The 21,141-nt window shown below is 41.5% G+C and overlaps 2 protein-coding genes across 2 annotated transcripts in view; both read left to right on the forward strand.

The window, feature by feature from the left end:
* The first annotated feature begins 57 nt into the window (after positions 1–57).
* actn2b (actinin, alpha 2b) overlaps positions 58–21,141 on the forward strand; it is a 31,183-nt gene continuing 10,099 nt past the window's right edge. The window contains exons 1-13 of the mRNA XM_049600615.1: positions 58–369; positions 8,324–8,438; positions 8,584–8,703; positions 8,831–8,917; positions 9,973–10,060; positions 10,294–10,372; positions 13,442–13,523; positions 13,729–13,814; positions 14,011–14,103; positions 14,446–14,676; positions 15,968–16,115; positions 16,524–16,674; positions 20,585–20,693. Coding sequence (XP_049456572.1) covers positions 241–369; positions 8,324–8,438; positions 8,584–8,703; positions 8,831–8,917; positions 9,973–10,060; positions 10,294–10,372; positions 13,442–13,523; positions 13,729–13,814; positions 14,011–14,103; positions 14,446–14,676; positions 15,968–16,115; positions 16,524–16,674; positions 20,585–20,693 — 1,518 coding nt within the window. The 5' untranslated portion in view covers positions 58–240. The remainder of the gene's footprint in view (positions 370–8,323; positions 8,439–8,583; positions 8,704–8,830; positions 8,918–9,972; positions 10,061–10,293; positions 10,373–13,441; positions 13,524–13,728; positions 13,815–14,010; positions 14,104–14,445; positions 14,677–15,967; positions 16,116–16,523; positions 16,675–20,584; positions 20,694–21,141) is intronic.
* On the forward strand, positions 18,791–20,023 carry LOC125903600 (uncharacterized). Its single transcript, XM_049600616.1, has 3 exons — positions 18,791–18,885; positions 18,982–19,040; positions 19,109–20,023. Exons 1-3 carry the CDS (start codon positions 18,863–18,865, stop codon positions 19,933–19,935), a joined length of 909 nt encoding a protein of 302 aa, XP_049456573.1. The 5' UTR covers positions 18,791–18,862; the 3' UTR covers positions 19,936–20,023.

Here is a 21,141-nt window from a genome sequence, read left to right on the forward strand (position 1 = left end):
GAAGGCATCACGTGACTGTCCAGTACTAATGATACCGTCGCTTGTTCATCTGTGGCAACCAGGGCCAGACGTCTGTCAGGTCGGGAGGACAAGGGCAAGCGTGAGAGACAGAGACAGAGCTCAGAGAGAAGACAGTCAGGGAAGTGTCCCGTCCTCAGCAGCACTACTGTTAGTCCAGCTGTCCGTCTACAAGGACAACACGCAGTTGAGTTTCGGGGGAACAGAAAGTGTGACGGAGCAATGATGATGACCCAGGTGGAGACCACGGTGCACTATGATAACGGCTACGAGGATGAGTACATGATCCAGGAGGATGAGTGGGACAGGGACATGTTACTGGACCCTGCCTGGGAGCAACAGCAGAGGAAGGTAAGTCAAGAAAGAAAAGACAGTGTCACAAACAATAGATGAATCCTCGACATATTGAGGCTGTGCGCTGTGTGACGGATGTGAAGGTGAAATATATGTGTTTATGTTACTCAAAATGAAGTTAAAATAGTTGTTTGATATTTCAATATGACGTCAGTACTGTGCTTATACAGTATGGATCAACAGGGTTCATCTCCGTTGGGACTTCAGTCAAACACAGCATAGTAAAGAGCGGAACTTCCGGTTCATACTTTCAAAATAAAACAACGGAGTGGCATGGGCGGTTCTAGGATTTGAGGACATTGGGGGCTTAGCCTAGACCTCTGTAGGGAGATCTCTGAGGATGCTCCTCCGTGACATTTTTATTTTTTATTTTTATTTTTTAATTCTATTTATTTTAAGGTATTCAGGCACCCCACCCCTTAAAAACTTTTTTTTCATTTTTATTTTTGAGATTAATTATAAATTGAGATGTTAAAAGTATTTGCTAGTAGTTGTTAGTGATTTGTATTGAATAGAAACAGAATACTTTAAAACTGTTATATAAATTACGAACAGCACGCCCTTGAGCTTTTCATTATTATGAGGCCTATTCTTCTTTTAAAAAAAGAGGCTATTTATAAAGCATGATGCCACTACTGATTGTGAAAGGCCCTACCTGATATTTTCAGGGGCATTAAGTGCAGGCCCGATTCATCAAGTTACAGACTCCTGGGTGCAAATGTTTGATGGGCCCCCAGCTAACTTTGTGTGGTGGCTGGGCTTTTTTTTCTTTTATTTTCTTTAATAAATCAAGCATAACAAACTACATATACGGAATAGTTCTAAGAAATTATGTAGAGCACTGGGGAAAATGAAAAGTCGTGCGAGAAATATTTTGGTATTTTAGCTACTTTTTTCCCTGTTAAAGGTTTTTTTTGGGGAGTTTTTCCTTATCCGCTGCGAGGGTCCTAAGGACAGAGGGATGTCGTATGCTGTGAAGCCATGTGAGGCAAATTGTGATTTGTGGTATTGGGCTTTATAAATAAAATTGATTGATTGATTGAAGTAAAACTAGGAATACTACAGTGTAAAAATACTCTGAGACAGGTGAGGGCTCATTATTGCTCAGCTTTAGATATGGAGATGGACAGAACCTTCCGTCTGCACTCTGGGTTCATTTCGTCAGGTTTGTGCACATTTTCTGAAATCATACAGACACAGACGAAATGGAGCACTGCCACTGTAGATCATGGAGGCAGTGTAGCATAGTTCAAGTGAGATACCACCGTAGGAGACAACAAAGAAATTAAGATAATGGTGGAATGAAACAAATAGGTGATACAGTGAAAAGAATTCTCTGTCTACACATTGGGATCTCAGCCATATATAATATATTATTGGATTAGCCTATAAGTGGATTAAACATAGCAACAACAAAAAAATAAATAGAATTGGTGTTTCTTTTACCACAGATATCAAGTTAATGAAGCATTTGTCTTGGACTTCAATTCACATAAAGTATTTAAGTAGAAAAATAAACAATGGCATGGCATCAACTTTAGCCAGTGTATCAGGCACCAGGGGCGTCTTAGTGGGGGAAAGGTGGGACTGATTACCAAGGGCCCCAGTGGGAGGTCATGACTAAATCAAATTACCTGAATAGATCAGCCAAAAGACTGACCTTTGTTTCAAAGGTAGTGGAAGCTCTCTGAGGCCCCTATGCACAAGGGCTTGTCTCTAAATGCAGCAAGAGCCGAGTTAGTGAATGGATATGCTTATACCAATGCATATTGTCATATCCTTCCCCAACAAAGCGAAATGTGGATTCCAAAAATGAAAAGAAAGGAAAAAAGGAAAGCAATTTTAAAAAAAAATCAAAAGGTGTGTGAAAGAGACATTGATCAAAAGAGGATGGGTAGGGGTCCCACAGTGCTGCTGATGCGAAGGGCCCCGATTTTGGTGCTACGCCCCTGAGGGCTAATATTTTTTTTCCCCACCAACTGCAGTATCATATGTAATTTTATTTTGAAGGCAAGAATCATTGCACTTCCCTTTAGGTGCTGCTGACTTGCCGCAGCCGGGGGTCCTCAGAGGGCGGCTTGACGGACGGATGCGGTGGGTACCAGCTAACAATAGCTGTGCCTTCCAGCGGCTCTGCAGTCTGCTGCCTCTCCACTGATACGCGCGGAATGCGAGCTGTCAACAGATGCTCCTAACACATGATGACGCTCTTGGGATTAGAATGGACGCTGCAGCTAAATTTAACCTCGGGACCAAAAGGCATTATAGTAGGGTTAATCCAGTGTCCTTGGTGCGGAATTCTTTTGTTTATAGAAACCACTCAGAAATATTGTAGCAGCAGCACCAGCTCAACTCGATATAGCCTCGACCTCCCACACTGTCACTTGGTTTTAGGGCTTTAAAAGTTGGCCTAGGCCTTAAACTGCAGCCCTTTGCACAACTGGAGGCCATGAGCGCGGCCCCTAACCTCCACTGGCCCCCACAGGGATGACAAAACTGAGTATTTCTGGCAACACAAGGCAGCAACAGATAGCCAGGCTTTATATGCACAGCTATGTTTCCAGTGTTTATCTTTTTACTTATTATAATTTGGAGATGACAAGTTGCTCATTGGAGAGTGGTTTGGTTTATGGAGCAGCTGTTGGAAGTGATCAGAATTAATAAAGCACCAGTGATGGTTGCATATAGTAACACTGGTGTAGTGTTTCTTTTTGGCACCGTGGGAGGTGATGAAGTTGCTCTGTACCCTTGTTTGACACTCACAGGGAGCAGCATTGTTCATTTTTATTCACTGTTTTCAAATAATGTCTCTTATGTAGCCCAAGTGACCTTAAATCCCACCAGCAGCTGTGGTTTCTTTCCATCAGCGGATATTAATGTGACCTTTTTCAGTCTATTACCTGACCCAGACAGGTTCGCCTTCAGCGCTCATTCATGTTACACAGCCGCTGTCTTTTCAACAATTTAAACACTTGGTTCTCATTTATTTTCCATCCTCCTGGACGCGGCCTGCCAGCCTCCGACCCAGCGAGGCCCCACAGGCATCAGCCAGTTCAGCGACAGGGTTGGTCCTCACTGGATGTGATTCATGAATATTTTTAGCTTTAATCGTCACTGGTCAGTAGTGTTGGAGGGGGAGGCGGGGGGCTTGGAAAGTGGGCAGCAGGGGGTCTGTGACTGTAGCTGGGTCAAATTTGGAGAACCGACAGGCTGCGTTTTTTCACATGGAGGGCAGGAGTTCAATGTCACATACACCCTGGGGACTCACTCAGTGGGGAATGTGATGGCCTTTACTCTAAAGCCTGTAATATTCTGTTCCTGCAACGGCACCCAGGGGGGAAGCCTGAGTGGCTGGGCTGGCACCCATATACAGCTCGACTGGGTTCAAAGATGTGTAAGAAAAAGTGCGAAACTGCTTTGTTGTATTTCTGTAGTAGCTGATAAAATGGCAGGTGTAAAAACAAACACTACTTTAAAAGCTAAATGAGCTCATGTGAAATGTTCTCAGTACACTGTTTGATAAAAAATGGCCAGTGAAGTGCTTAAAAAATGAAAAATGAAGTTAAACCAAGTGTGAAAAATACAAATGTAAAACCAGTGTAGGGGAGACCGGGGTTGGCTGTAACATTTTTGACATTTCTGTCAGTATCTTTGAGCTCTTTTAAAGTAGAGATGTGTAAGATTTAGGGGGGTTTAGTGACATCTAGTGGTGAGGATTGCAGATTGCAATCAGCTGAAACTTCTCCCGGTTAGAATACCTTTAGTGTTTATGTTCAGGAGGTTTTTACTGTGATCCGAATCATCCCCTGAGGTCTCTTCCTCTCCAAAACAGACAGACCAAGTGATTAAAGCAGGTAAAAACACTGAATATAGCAGTTTCATTTTAAAAGTAAGTGTTTCTCTGATGCCGTTTGGCATGTTGGAGATGGGCCGCCAGCCCAGCACCTCCTTATGTGTGCTCATTTTTTTCTCCTGATACTGTAAGATCCAGATGTTCGGGAGGTGTTTACCAGGAGTCATATTACCTGCAAAGGTCTCATCGCCTCCAAAACAACTGCATTTGGTGATTTACATCAGTAAAAACACAGTTAAAAAGCAGTTTCATGTTACAAATCAGTGTTTCTCTGCACTGTTTGGCGTGTTGGAGATGGGCCGTTAGCCCAGCACTTGCTAATGTGCGCTCACTTTTTCCCCAGATAACTTAAGATCCCGATGTTCACGAGGTTTTTACAGGGAGCTGAATTAGCAGAGGTCTCTTCCTCTCCAAAACAAACTGACCCGATAAAGACACCAGATAAACAAACGTGGTGCAACATGGCGGCCTCCGTTGGTTGTAACATAACCTGGAGTCAATATAACATTATAAAATAAGGATTGTGACAGAAACTCAAGGTTTTGAAAGCTTTTTATTCAACATTTAAATGACTTTTAACACACTTGGTTAAAAGCTTGTTCCTGATTGGAGGAAGTTAAACTGTTGCAACCATCCCTAGTCTCCCCTATACTTCCACTGAAGTACCTATAAACATAATGTAATTTCTAGTTGACTATAGTTTATTAAAATGTTTTTCTTATTGAGGCAGGAGTTCACATTTTTGACACCATGACAGACCCATTCATTTGTCCTTGTGGCCTATCCATCAAATCATTTAAAAATAGAATATCCTCCCATCATTTATCCATGCATGCCTGTCTTCATACCTCAGCATTGTAATGACCATGACCTGGAAGAACAGCTTTACATGCACTGTGATAAAGCTATCTCCCCACAGCTGGAAGCAATCACATCATAAGTGGCAAAATGGTGACAGAAAGTGACGTGAGAGGGGGGAAAACTCTCCCTGCGTCCACGTGACATTTTCACTCATGTTGACACGCTGAGATGTTTTGGCGTTTTTTCCTCCCGGTCTCTTATCGTGAGGCACAGCAGAGCAGGCTAAATTTAACGCCTTATATCGGTCGGAATGTGCTCTGTGGTCGGCTCCAAGCTTTCATCCGCACAGTGTTGAGCGCCCGTGAACTCTGTGGCTCGCTATTGACAGACTTTATAAAAATAGGAGGAGAAAGACAATGATCCTGTCTTAACTTGATTTACACAGTGTTTCAGTGCCTCGCATGGAGTTAGTTTGCCCTGATGGTCGTTAGCCGTGGAACTACAGGGAGAAAAAGTTGAAATTGGACACTAATGGGTCACTGAAGGTTAATCTGCAAATGTAACAGTGGTCAGAAAGGTTACCATTAATGTAGTCTTGAAGTGTTAAGCTGTTAGCTGCCTCAGTTTGTTTAGATCTATTACAGAGAGGAATATATAATAGTGTAAGTAATACTGGCCACTCATCAAATCAGTCCTCACTTTCAAGAGTGTATTCTGGTACAACTTCCTCACAAAGATGAGGGAGAAAAAAACAAAATCATCCCCATAACTCAAGCACAAATCTCAGTCCTTTACAATCATGCAGTAAAAGAAAGGCAGACTTCATCACCAGGACCATAATCACCTGTTTAACATCGAGGGTACCATTATCAATCAACCCTCCTTTGTGACCCTTTAGGGTGATTTGGTGGAAATCCCACTCTGAAGAAATTTTTACCAACTTAAAGGTCCAGTGTTTAGGATTTAGTGACATCTAGCAGTGAGGTTGCCACAGTGAAACTTCTCCCGTGTGCCAAGCGTGTAGAACTACAGTGGCTGACATGAAAACGCAAATTGCCTAATGTAGAGCCGGTGATATATCTGTTCTGGGCTGCTGTAGAACAATATGGGAGAGCCTGGTCTCACTCTGAAGTCGTCGAAATACAGCGCTTGGGCAGTGACTTTCGGCATCAGAAATCAATGAAAAAGGCGTCCTTTAACATTGGCATGATATGCGGCCGGTTACCGTTATAGCTTATTGGCACCTGGTGGCGTCAGTGGGACAAGGACGAAAGTTTAGGTGGCAAAAGTCCGAGTGGGGCCAAAAAACGCAGACTTTCAACTGAGATAGTGGTGTCCGTGTCCTGTAAGATTCTAAAGCCAAACCCTGTTCTTTTTTCCTAAACCTAACCATGTGTGTTTATTGAAGGAAAAAAATGTCAATTTGCGGTGTACCGACATGGTGCGTTTATTTTGAAAGAGACTGTATGTAAACGGTACATTTCCTGTGAAAATAGCACCCAGGGTACCTTGTACGTTACATCTGGACGTGGAAAGTCCATGACCAAATGCCAATATGTGACGAGGTCGCAGTGAGAATGTGCTGGCTGCATATGTAGAGATAAACGGCTCATTTTGAGGTAACAAAAACATGGTTCTTGTTTTCAGGTGATTATAAAGTAATGAAAACATAGTTGTAAATATTTTAGATATTTCTGCAGTTAGATGGCCCTAAATCAGGGGTGTAAGTAGACAGTGCAGGTAGTGCAGTTGCATTGGGGCCCGTGGGGTGGAGGGGTCCGACTGGCAACTGGAAATACACCCGTGTTCAATGAATTCAAGTTAAATCTATTACAAAATTAAATATTCATTCTACATAAAATATTTTAAAAAACATATAATTCAATATAAAAACACTAGTTGAACTAATAATTTATTTTGAAGTTTTTGTCATATGCAGATATGTAATGATGATTGTTGCATCATTTGTATGTTGATGTGGTCCAGTAGCAGTTCTCTGTTCAGTCATGTAACAAGATGATTCGATTTACAGCAGCTGGTTTAGGTGCAAAATCTCTCAAGACTGACAAGCTGGGCACATCTTTAAGCTGATATAACATAAAAGTGGCAGTAAGACACACTGTTGGTAAAATATATATACGTCTAAAACTTACAAACATCCATAACTAGTAACTAGGGTGCACAAGAGTCTGTCATAATAGGGTGCACTGGGGCCCACGGTAACCACCTTACGCCCTTAATCCTAAAAACTGGACCCTTAGCATCTAAACTGAATATTTTAAAGCATTCTGAATCAAAAATCTTATAGTAGGGGTTCCTCAAAGGGCAATTTTAGGAAGCCAGCATATGATTTAGGACTGTACAGGTACTATGACTTTTTTAGGACTTTTTTTTTGACATATTATGATTTTTATATGACATATTTATGACATTATAATACATAACAAAAACTTTAACTGTTGACAATAATATAGCCCATATAACACTCATAATACATCCTAGTTTTCCACTTTACATTTGAAAGACATTAAATAGAGAGACAGTACAGTGTTTGACATTGTACCAGCCCGAATCAGTTGAGCAATGGCTTCTGCTGGAAACACAGAACTGCGGTACACTCTAATACTATAACCAGCAGTAATAATAATAATGGCAATTTGTGAAGTTTATTTACGATTATGATTACATTTGCTAATGATTATTTCAGACAGTGGTGCATGGTTATTCTTTAATTTAGATTGTTTATCTCCCCAAATTATATTAAAATTATGGCCTAGTTCATCACAAAGCACCCCTCAGATCCTCTTCACTACTTCCGTAGATTCTCCCATCGGGCAGCTGCTCTAGATGCCAAAAAGATAAATCAGAAAAACTCTTATTTCCAGTGCAGTTTTTATTTAACTTCTCATTTTATGTGAGTCTTTTAAGAGTGTATTTTTTATGATGTTAGTGAGCCCCAAACCTAAGACAATTTTCTATCAATATGTGATGAACTATAATACTATATAATACTTAATAATATAATACTTTATTCATGCTTGTGGCATAATCCATATCATTTGAAGGAGATTTTAAAGTTTTAAGTCCAACTTGCTTTAACTTTACCTAAAATATGAATATTGTATGAATGCGTTTTTTATCAATAAGTGGCATTTATCTGGTCTTTACTCTTTCCAATTGTCTGTGGTGCATCAGAGCTTCACAGGAAGTAAATGAATAACTGCGGTTTTCTTGCACAGAATATGTCGGTGACGTTTTATAAATCCTGTTTTAACTGACCTGGGTCTTTTTTGTTAGACCTTCACAGCCTGGTGTAACTCCCACTTGAGGAAAGCTGGAACTCAGATTGAAAATATTGAGGAGGACTTCAGGAATGGACTAAAACTCATGCTGCTCCTGGAAGTTATCTCAGGTTAGAGCACTCAAGGGAGATGTTTCTTTTTGAACTTCATGATTTATTCTCTGTGATACCACATCAGCAGGATGATGTACACATTTCACTCACTGCATTTTGATCACTGTAGTATTAACTTTGTCCCATAATGTTCTCTTTGCAGGAGAGAGGTTACCCAAGCCAGACAGAGGGAAGATGCGGTTTCATAAGATTGCTAACGTCAACAAAGCGTTGGACTTCATCACGAGCAAAGGAGTAAAACTGGTCTCCATTGGAGCTGAAGGTACCTGAAACCTTTCTGTGCATATGACTATACTACAGGGCATCAGGTTTCTAATAGCAACTCACAAACGCAGAATATTAAGAATGATAATCAGACGTCAGTATTCATTCTGGTGTTTGTCTTTCAGAGATTGTGGACGGTAATGTAAAGATGACACTTGGAATGATCTGGACTATCATCCTCCGCTTCGCCATTCAGGACATTTCCGTGGAAGGTGAGATAATAAAATTCGAAGAATCCAAATCTAGGTCATTTTCTAAAGACACCATGTCCACTAGATGTAGACAAGGAAAACCTATACTGTAGGGGGGAGAGCGTACATCATTATCTGCATCTAATCAACCAACTGCATTATTTGTATCTGTATCCGTACTCGGCAATGGGCAGAGTTTTAACCAAAAGTGGGTGAGACAAGATCAGACATTGTTATTTTAAGCCTGGAGTTGATCAGAAGTTGCTATGTTTTTTATTTACTAGAGAAGTATTTATAGAACAAGGTCATACTGAGCCTCAGATCATTTTTGATCACAAGAGTGAGAGAACTATGTAGCTACCCAAATGAGGATTTTCCTTTGTCACAAGCACAGACATTGACACATTTTACACAGATAATGCTTGTACTCATAAAAAGCACGTTATCCATACAGGATACTTGTTTCAACCCAGCATTTGGCTCAACCACAGACTGTACGTAAAGATGGACGACATGACAGCTTCCCAAAAGTGAAGCCAAAACATTAAATGGCCCCCTGTTGGCTGGCTGCAGTATAGGTCATAATGCCCGCCCTCTCTATGTTAGTGGATGGGACATGAGCCAAACTAAAGACTCAAAGTACATGTCACATAAATTTTTCCCAAAGATGGTTTCTGTCATTTGAGTTTGTTTTTATCACACGGTTTTTCCAATTAGCTTGGATTTAATTAGTAATTTAATGCTATAAAACAGGGATTTTACAACGTGATTGATAGCTGTGTGAGTATATTAGTGGGCTTACATTCAGTGGCACTGCTCACGATTGGTCAGACGGGTATGGGCAGGAAACTTGATACCGCAGCAGTCACTACTGTGCAGGCTCTGGCTCCAAATGACGTCATCAGAGCAAGGTGGTAGCAGGCGTATCTGGGATATTTTAACTTCACCTCTGTATATTGAAGGCAAGTGGAGACATGTCATCCATATTTATTTACAGTCCCGACGACCCTAGTATACTATATAATATATTGATTACTACTATCTAACCAATTCCTTTGAATGCACTTGCTCCTCAGAAACATCTGCCAAGGAGGGTCTTCTTCTGTGGTGTCAGAGAAAGACTGCCCCCTACAGGAATGTCAACGTCCAAAACTTCCATGTCAGGTAAGTATCCAACTCAACAAATACTGTTTACTGAGTCTGAAATGCTGTTTGGTTTTTGCAGTATTTCATGTCAGTACTACATTCTTGCCGAGGCTGACTTTAAACAGTACAAAATATCTAGACTTGAGTGTGGCACCAAGTGCTGTCGCTCCTCTGCTAGAGCTGCACTCCAACTTAGCATGTAAGCTGTCTGAACTGACATGTCGGTTCTCTCTGCTCTTCGGCTTGTGAAGCTGGAAGGATGGCCTGGCCTTCTGCGCCCTGATTCATAGACACAGACCCGACCTCCTCGACTACTCTAAGCTCAACAAGGTGTCGTGTGGTTTCACCTGTAACCAGGATGCTGTGTTTTAGCCCCAAACACTAACACGACTGACTTCCACAAAATTAACACCTCTGTCACAGTGTGAGATCCAGACTGAACTCTAGAACTGAACACCACTTTAGGAGTACTTTTTATGTTGAATAAGGACTATAGGTGTATCTCTTGAGCCGTTTCCTCTGCTAACAAGTTACTCACAGTGCTCACCTGGCTGCTTGTTTTGATTGAGTTGTCTGTGGGAACAGGGAAGTGTTTGATCTAGAGACAGTTACAAAATATAGCAGTGTGAGCTTGAGACAGTGCATTGGGATCCATCGGACTGTTGGTACTATTTATGGCACTTAGAGAAATATGTGGTGTTTCAAAGCACCAGCTTTGTGTTGTTTACAATGCAGATTATTCGAGACAAGTAAGTTGTCAGTGGGAAGTCCACTTGTTTGTTGTAGGATGAAGCTCTTGTTTGCTGTAGATAAACAGTGTGTTGTTTGGCTAATGGATGTGATGCTACTTTAATCTATGGATCTGCTTCTTCTTCATAGTCGAATGTCTTTAGCCTAAGTGCATTTAGTGTCAAACCTTAAGTGGTACAAATACAACTCAAGGCATTTCTACCTTTAAATTATGACAGATAAATGCAGAGTTTGACGTCTCTATTCCAGCATATCGATGTGTGTATAGCACTTGAGCTTGAATTTTTTTCAGGACAAACAGATCCACAGCTCAGTTAAATGTTTTGGGTTTAACGGATGCCCAGGATTCTCAGTGTTTGAGCATAAACAGATGAGGGCCTCAGTGAGCTGTGTTGCATATTTGCAGAGCTAGAGAGCCCAGCTGACAGCTCTCCCATCATCGTCGAGTAGCGTGTAACGCTCCCTTTCTCTACTGGAATAAGGGGCTGTCTTAACCAGCTGCTGGGTGAATAGTTGGGGCTTCTCTTTTCCACTGCCAAGTTTGTTTTGTTAGAAAACTGCAAGCAGGGAGAAATGACAATAGAGAGTTTGTCTATGAGGTTTTTATTGTGATTTTATTATTTGATACTGCAGATAAACTGTTCATTGCCTTTAAATAAGACCATGTTCTCATGAGAAACTGGGCTGCTGAGCTCAAATAGGAACATTTGCTTTCCAAATTCGGCCCAATACTGTGTATATGTATAGTAGGGGAAACACCATGGCTGATTACGAAGAGTGACATTTTCATTTGTTTTGGTAACAGCACACAACTCACTTGCTCTGGCTCGCAGTTGACCCTGAATAGCCACAGAAACATGAGCCTAGTCCCTGCAGAGCTCAGGCTTAGCTTTACCTCTGCTATTGTCCATGATGTCACGTAGTGTTCCCCAGTTAGAGGCTGCCGGTCCTCATGAAAGGCAGGAAGATGTCCGTGAGATGTGTACTGTGATATTAAGCAGTCAAATCTGAAGTAACGATGGTGTCGATTTTCATGGTTAGGAAAGGGCACTCAGGGTAAATGTGAGCGATGAGGCCGCACACACAATCTAGCATATCTATTTCTCTTTACTGCTTTTCCTCAATCTCTTTGGCATATGTATTCACACACTCGGTCACACCTGGACTTTCCAGTTCTGCTCACACTGCCAGGAGGAGGTGCATTGCGTGCCAGGCAGCTGTTGAGTCTGGCTCCAGGTGAGCGTGTTTGTTAAGCTTGCAGTGTTACCGCCAGACGAGACAGCTCTGATCAGCGGCATCCTTCTATCCATTCATCCAACCCTCCATCCCATCATCAATTTACCCACCCTGCTCATCCATCTATATGTCCTGGTCTGGATCTGTAAGCAGCTGGCCCTGTCATGTAGTGCGCCAGCCCCCAACCCCCCCCCACCTTTATGGAACGGCGGTACAGAGATAGGGACAATAGCAGCAGCATGATAGCATGATCCCTTTACCCCATTGCACTCTCACTGACTGTCCCATTAGCAGGGAAGAGTTCACTGTCAGCTGTTGGCTTAATGCAACACTCCCACTCTTTTAAAATACTTGCTTTCTCCTGTCAGAGATTTATTTGTCATTAAATCTGTCATTTCAGGAAATATATGATGTATATTGTAGGGTAGAAATATTTTCTGTAGTAACATGTTAGTAGATTAATTTGCAAGCGAATTTATTTATAATAATTTCCTCATTTTTTACTTATTCTTTATTTGGTTATTTCTTTAATCCCCTTTTAAATAAAAATAAATAAATAAATAAAATTCAGCATAGGTTGACGGTTTCTTTTGCAATATATATGAGAACATTACAACATGGAAATTAATATGAAAATAAATCAAATTTTTTTTAAAAAAACAACAACACTGAAGATAACAAACATAAATTACATAAGCATATCAAAATAGAGCAAAACATGGGTTATATAAAGTAGGGTTAACTGACATAGACATAAATGTTCAGTACAATATACATAGGAAAATGTGCATATTATTTATCAAGATAAATTATTTATTAATTATTTTGTTTAACTTTTTTTTTTAATATTATATTAGACTTCTTCTCCTCCTCCTTCTTCTTCTCCTACAGTACAGTTCCTTTCTAAGCATATAATCCTTAAATTTATTTAGTGTAATAGTGAAGTCATTCAAGTAAAGACAACAAAAAATCTGCTGATTATTGATTCAGAAATGTAAATATTTGTTTTCCTTCATCATCATCTCAAAGACATTATTTTGACATGTTATACTGAAAGATCAAATGCTTAATTGACAAAAAAAACAGTTATTGTAATAGATATATATATTACTGTCAGAAAATTGTAACAACTAAATTTCCTATTCAGTCCTATTGAGACTGATTTATGGAACTGATCATGGAACAGAAACATGCAGCTTGTGTGAAAACTGAAAAACATAAAAGGTTAGTTTGAGGTGTTTGTGCAGCACTTCTCACAAGTATAAATTTAAAACCAGTGCTGGTAAATGAGTGTGCATGTACAGTAGGTCATCAGGGAGTATGATGTGTCCACCATAGCGGAGAGGTCAGTGCGGTGGCATTTTAAGTCCGGCATTGCTGCTCAGTGATGCAGAATTGTGCTTCTTTATTTAGGATGATCCTCTGGGGAACCTGAACCTGGCTTTTGACATAGCCGAGAAACACCTGGACATTCCCAAAATGCTGGACGCAGAAGGTAATGTTTATAAAATAGATGTATTTAATATGAGTTTTCCTGATAAAAAAAAACACAATATGAATTTCAGTGTGTGTGTGTGTGTGTGTGTATGAGGACATTTTGTCTGTTGGAGTATCTGTTGGAGAGGAAATGATGTGCTTTGTCCGTCCTCTTCCATTTTCGAATTCTGCTTTTTTGATTTTTCCACCTCTTCCTGCCATAGACATCATCAACACCCCCAAGCCTGATGAAAGAGCTATCATGACCTACGTGTCCTGCTTTTACCATGCTTTTGCTGGAGCCGAGCAGGTACAGCAGTTGAACTCATCACCTTACCAATTTCTATTTCCAGACGTGTTAGCTATCCCTTTCCACAGGTTCAAGAATCTATTGCCAGTTTGAATCTGATCCACATATGTATGTGAGAATGAGAATATGTAAGGATCAATGGGAGCACGGCCTTTCCTGATGTAATTACATTATTCCCATGCCCCTGTGATCTCAGGCAGAGACGGCTGCCAACAGGATCTGTAAGGTGCTTGGCGTGAACCAGGAGAATGAGAAGCTGATGGAGGAGTATGAGAGACTGGCCAGTGAGGTAATGCATGATTTGAAATTTAATTAAAAGACTCTTTTTTTTGGAAGATGATGACACATTGTGCAATGAAAACTTTGATTTTCCAAGGCGAGATTAAACTTTGGAACCTTTGTGGATAATGATATATACAACTTGTATTACAGTAACGCTTGCCCTCTGCCTCTCACATGAAAGTAGTTCAGAGTAAAACTACTTACTTGTGTATCCCACTGCTGTGATAAGCTGAGGCCCATCTACTGAAAAAATTAATTATTAATCACAGTCTTCCTGACACATTGATATCTTAACATGGAGCTCTCTCGCCTCTCCACTTTTATCCCACATTGCCTTTTTGTTTCCCAGTTGCTGGAGTGGATCCGCCGCACCACTCCCTGGCTGGAGAACCGGACCCCAGAGAAGACCATGGCGGAGATGCAGCGGAAGCTGGAGGACTTCAGGGACTACCGACGCCAGCACAAGCCCCCGAAGGTGCAGGAGAAGTGCCAGCTAGAAATTAACTTCAACACCCTGCAGACCAAGCTGCGCATCAGCAATCGCCCTGCCTTCATGCCCTCTGAGGGGAAGATGGTATCTGTAAGTCACATCTCCAAATCCTTCCACCGCTCCTAATTTAACAGCAGAGACATGTTCGGGATTGTGTGCTCCACTTCATGTGAAGAGGTAAAATCTTACAAAGGATGAAAAATCAGGTTCTGAAAGTCTACGGCTCAGCTTCAAATAATATTTATTAAGTAGTTTTTAGTGACCCTTTGTTCTCACATGATGACATTACAGTCTGGATTTGGCGCATCTCTTCATTCAGCTCAATTTAGACCTGTTGTCCTGTCTGTAGACCCTTTTATGTGCCATCTAGTGGTAGTAAGAGCACAATACACTAATCCATGTAAAAACAAGATGGCAGCCATCTCTGCCAAGTCAGTCTGCAGCCGATCCCGACACAAAAGTGGACAAGGTCCAAAACCTGATCGCATTTTATGGTTGAAACTTGTTTAATTATGATTTAATGTTTGTAGTTTGATAAGGCAACAAATTTGACCAATTTTAGCAACAGTAACAAGCTAAGACACTGTTGATTAGGAAGTACTTGTTTGAGGACATTGGGACTTTATTATTGTACTTATGCAGCATTTCACACAGGCCAATTAGATATGACAGATTGTTCTGCAGACAAAAAGGATGTTCGTAGCTTGGGATATGCAGCAAGGAAAATGTATGCATTTACAAAATGAACAGATCACTAGGTTTTTAGATATGTGGCATTATTTCCAATTTTGTTTTTGCACAGCTGTGTTCAGACAGAGGTGAAGAGATGAAGACGTGCAGAATTGTCTCTGTGCCTTTGAAAGTTAAAATGGATCATATTTTGAAAATGTTTCTAAGATGATAAAACATGATTGAACAAACTTGGTGACATGCTGCTCAAAACTTAAATTACTGTCAAACCAGACTCCGAGATTATCAATAGGGGAGCAGCCAAAGGCAAAATTTGTTGAGTAACGTGCTGCAGCCCACTGACAACAGTCTCTGTTTTGTCTGAGTTCAGCTGAAGAAAAATTTTTATCATCCAGCATCCATCAGTAAGGCAGTCACTGAGTGAACACACCACTAATAAACACACTTGCAGATATTAAAAATAAACCCAGTGTCCTCACGTGAGTTTTTATTTATTTATTTATTTATTTTTCCAAAAACTGTTTACTGTTCAAAGACAGTGCTTAGTTTTGTAATACTTACCAGATCCTGCTAATCCAAAATAGCTTGGAGAAATTAAATATGCATGCCAAACAAAAGCTCGGGTCGAAGGAGATTAAGTATCTTAGGTGAGTGGAAACTGTGATGTTTGTTTTTTTCATCTTGTGTCCAGGACATAGCCAGTGCATGGCAGGGCCTGGAGCAGGCGGAGAAAGGCTACGAGGAGTGGCTCCTCACAGAGATCCGCAGGTTGGAGAGGCTGGACCACCTGGCTGAAAAGTTCCGCCAAAAAGCCACCAATCATGAGAACTGGGCCAGCGGTCAGTTGTAGTTGTACATTTGGCATTTTTACTGTCTGCTTGCTTGCTTGCTTTTATCTATCTCTTACTGCTGTGCTTAGTGTTTCAATAGGTCTGCATGTTTATATGTTTACTTATTAGCTCTCTGTTTATCTGCAGGCATCTGTATTCCTGCTTCACTGGCTGCTTTTCAGTGTTTCCTCTAACCTTGGGGTTTGTTTAGACTTGTTCCTAATGAGATCTGATTGAAGGTTTTAGAGTCTGTCCAATGCAATCAGTCTGTAGTGGTCTGCAACGGGTCATTTTCTCCATCTGCAATGACCAAATAAGGCCTGCGTTGAGACCTAACATACCAATCATCTTGTTGTTCCCCTTTTTAACCTCATCCACCTCTCTCTCTGTCTCTCTTCGCACATGTGTGATATCCAGGTAAAGAACTGATCCTCTCCCAGAAGGACTATGAAACATCCACCCTGACAGAAGTCAGAGCATTGCTGCGAAAACACGAGGCCTTTGAGAGCGACTTGGCAGCCCACCAGGACAGAGTGGAGCAGATTGCCGCCATTGCACAGGAGCTAAAGTACGCACTCCCTATAGCAGACGTTTGCAGTCATGTTGTCATGAAGGCCCAGGAGTGCGTTTTCACTGCTGCCAAATGCTACACCGCAGAGAGGGGTCGTGTTTGGCAAATAGTACTTATGTAATAGCATTTTGGCTTTAGACACTGAATAACCGACAGGGGTGATTGTCTGGATAGATTATGGATGACAAGCAACAAAAGGACATGTGCACAACACAACACTGCTCGCACACAGAAAACACTGTTCATCAGTGGTCCCAGAAACATCTGGGGCGCATTCAGCCCTGACGAAATGTAGCAAAACATTTATTTAAATGGGAACATGGTGCTTTAAAAACCTTGTTAGTGTATGTTGTGTTATGCAAGTGCACTGCCTTTTTGATACAGCAAGGTTGTATAGTATGTTGCTGCACCTCTGGCACATGAAAGTAGGAAACAGCTGCAACACACTCCTTTATTCAGATGAGGTTTCGGCCCTCAGGCCTCCTTTAAGATCAACAATCACAGTCATACACAGGCACTGATCTCTCATATAGGCCATGATGGTGATGAGATAATTATGTTCCACCATTAGGGTGAGCAAAACCAATCAAGAGGCCTTCAGCAAATCATATAAAACATAACAGTGACAGGAGCTACAATATCCTGCAATAACTAATCAGGCAAGCACAACAATTGGCTCACCCCAAACTTGTCCTCTATCTGAACTGTATAACCGCTCAGTGATCAGGAAGCCACCCTGATCACTGAGGACCCTTCTCATCCCCTCCACCGCTCCTTCCAGTTACTGCCATCAGTCAGACACTACAAAGTCACACTGGCCTGAAAAAACATCTACAAGAAATCTGTCATTCCTCCTGCAATAACCATCCCGAACAATCAAAAACATACACATGCACTTTAACCTGCTGTTTGTAAAACATACATGTAAAGTAGATTTATAGTAGATACTGTATATAGCAAAAAGTGAAACATTTTTTGGCTTTTCATGCCTTTATTAGATAGGATATACTCAGCATAAAGGTGGGAGAGAGAGAGAATGACATGCAGCAGGGGGCCAATGCTGGAATTGAACCTGGGCTGCTGTGGCAAGGACGATGCCTTTGAACATGGGGCACCTGCTCTCGGGGTGTTTTCAGTCGTCTTAAAGTGAACCAACAGATCACATTGTCATTTCTTTTGAAAGAGGACTCACTTCTCTTTCTGGTCAATTTCAGCTCTGATGGGGCCTCAGTCCTCTTTCTTTCACACTATATTTAATATATACTGACATAGGTTATTGTTTTTACTTTGACATGACAATGCAGTGCTGTTATGAAGCTCCTTGCTTTCAGATGAACTTAAAATTGGAGGAATACCTGAGTGTTTCTGTGCTGTAGATGTGGATGTGCTGTTTGATGTAGTCTACATTCCACATCTGGAGACATGTTATCATCTGTGGACCAAATTACTCCTGGTCCTGTGTCTTGCAAGTGTTACAGGCTGATGTGGTTTTGTCTGATTTTCAAAGTGTCCCAGTGCAATAGCATGTGATCTAGAGGGCTAAATATAATGGCAAAGAGCACAATGAACCTGGAGCGCTTTGTGTTCACAGGAGCGAACCAAACTTAGGTTTGCTTTAGAGGAGTCCGCGTTCTGTTGGAGTGTTCACATATGCACATAAAACTGCTGAGTCACTGCTCTGAGTTTTTTTTTTTTTTTTAGAAGGCTGAAAAGGACCAAGTGTGAAAACACCCTAATTATACAATCCACCTCCGGCAGAGCTACTTAAGAAAATGTAATGCAGCCTGTTTTATACTGATTTCAAACACGTTCAACCCAAAAACCATAGCGAAACAGTGCACAACATCTTCTGAATGAGTGCCCCTGTTGTCTTTGTTCCTATCTGAGACAGTAGAGAAAGAAAAAAGGGACAAGCAGTGTAAAAAATCAATTTGGAGCAGTATAAACTCACCGTCTATTAAATGTGATTTGCATATGAGATGGTTTTGAACCACTTACTCAGTAGAAGGGTGAAGTGTGTGGTTCACACCTTCCAAGGCATGCTGACATTTCCAATCAGCAGTCAATGATGAACACCTGTCCATTGTTACCTTCTCAGTCTGTGATTGGCCACTGTGCACTTCCTGTTTCGTATTTAACCAGTGCTCTGTGAGAGAGGAAGACATCATTTCAGCTGACAAGCAAAATGGCTACTTGGTTTCCTGTGAGGTATGTACTGGTTAGATTACTGTTTGCTTGTTCATGTTCTATTTATGGTTTGTTTATTTTACTGAAGTGTTTGACCATGCTGTTTCTCTTTTACAGTCAGTTGCTCCTTGTTGCACTGTTAAGCTGGAGTGTCCTTTGCTTTCCTGCTAAAAAAGGTAAGGCTGTCATATCACTGATTAGACTCTCTTGTCTTATTAAATTACGAAACCTCTCTCCCTCCTAGGCTGGAGCCAGCATGATCCTTATGAGGGTGGCTTCTCTAACATGGCGGCCCCTCCTGGCCTCCATTATGGCTCATCCCAAGGTGCTCCTGCTCAGCCTTCCAGTGTGAGTTCCCCTGCTGCCTCATACCCATATGCATCAGAGGCGGGAGTGTATCCTAGTGCTGGAGGCTATCCAGGAAGCTCCGGTCCTGCTCCAGGCATGTCCAGTGTTGGTTCATGGAATGCTGCCCCTGCTTGGTCTCCTGTGGAAGAGTCTGGCTTCACCATGTCCGGAACATCTCAGCCCACACCTGACATTGGCTTTCCCGCTCCACCTTTCTATCAAGCTGGCGAGCTCGACCACTACCAATCAAACATGGAGCACGGTAATTCAGAAGTAGAATCTGAAGAGCTGAGTCTTCCTTTGCCGCCGCCTCCTCCTCCTCTTCCTCCATTTCCAGAGCCTGGCTACCAGGCTGGTGAGTTGAGTCATTACGAGTCAACCTTTGAGCATGGAAACGAAGAGCGGGAAACAGAAGAACAAGGTTTCATGCCACCACCTCCCTTTGCTCCGGTGCCACTTGACGCCGAGGCAGTTGCTTCCACGTTGGAAGGCCCCACGCAGCCAGCTCCACAAGCGCTGACACCACTTAAACCGAGCTTCTACTACCGCTTCTTGACCGGTCAGCTTCCTCCTGGCACTTACACTCACTTTCAGTCCAACTATGAGCAAGGAAGCGATCACTGGGATGAAGATCACTATGAGAGATACCACTACCCTGAAGTTCAAAGTCCGGCCAACCCCAGCCAGACTCAGCAGGACTACCAAAATTCAAAAGGACTGTAGGACTTTGAAACAACTTGAAGCAGCTGAGGTTAAAGGCGACTCTAGTCTCATTTACTCCGTGTATCTTGGGGTTTGTGCTCAAGTTGCTTTTGAAATTTGAATAAAATGATAAATGAATTATTGCATCTGTTTTCTGTGGGCGGGGTGGACTTGGCTTAAATTTTTAAAAGGGTTTATTCAAAGGAAATGCTAAACCCACTAAGCATGATGGAAAACTCTTGAGTGTTGCAGCTCAAATGTAAACTTGTAAAGTCAGACTGGGGGAAGTGCACACAAAGCCTTGGCTGCATGTCCTAGTATCCAAAAGGAAAAATATGGTGAAGCTTTTAAACTTGCATCAAGGGGAACATTTTTTGCCTTTCCAACATTAGTGAGTCAAACTGAAGTTAGACTTGTACTCTGGTTCTTTAGTATCTTTTCTAGCACCCACAACATAACCTACTTGTATCGTATTATAATAATAAAGCCTCACTAATATTCCACTCCTTTTACACTTTTTTTTTTTTTTTTTTTTTTTTTTTTTTTTTTGGGTGTCCCCATGACACTTTCCAGTACTTTTTCATAAAAGGCACCTGAATGCCTGGGGAACAACAATACCGTAAAGCTCTTTTCCACAACTGAAACAGCTGCTCGTGCTTTGTTTTTCCAGTGAGCTGGACTATCATGACGTGGCTGCTGTGAACCAGCGCTGCCAGAGCATCTGTGACTTGTGGGACAAGCTGGGAACCCTGACTCAGAAGAGGAGAGAGGCCCTGGAGGTGAGGGCAACATTGGAGTCTGGTATGAATGACTTGACGTGTAAGATTATGACAAGGCATTCACATCCACTTTCAATTTTCTCATAGGCTTAAGTGTTTGAGATCACTTGTTAGCTGCTAAAACTATATAAATAAGTAGGCAGTGACATGAGAAGTACTCAAACCCGTCACTGAAGTAACTGAAAGTACCAATACCAACTGTAAAATAAAAGTTTTATCAAAATGTACTTACACAAGGTGTGTACAGGTCCTTAAGTCTTAAAATATCTTAAATGAAGTTTTCTGGATATAAAAAGTCTTAAATTGTCTTAATTTCAGATTCAAAGGGGCTTTAATATTTTTGGTCACATTACTGCAACAATTTCTCTAACCTGACAGACCTCAAGTATTCATTGTGAGGTAAATTCTTCCCTGTCAGTGTTTTACTATTATATATGACGATTTTGGA

Source organism: Epinephelus fuscoguttatus, linkage group LG16, assembly GCF_011397635.1.
Source record: "Epinephelus fuscoguttatus linkage group LG16, E.fuscoguttatus.final_Chr_v1".
NCBI lineage: Eukaryota > Metazoa > Chordata > Actinopteri > Perciformes > Serranidae > Epinephelus > Epinephelus fuscoguttatus.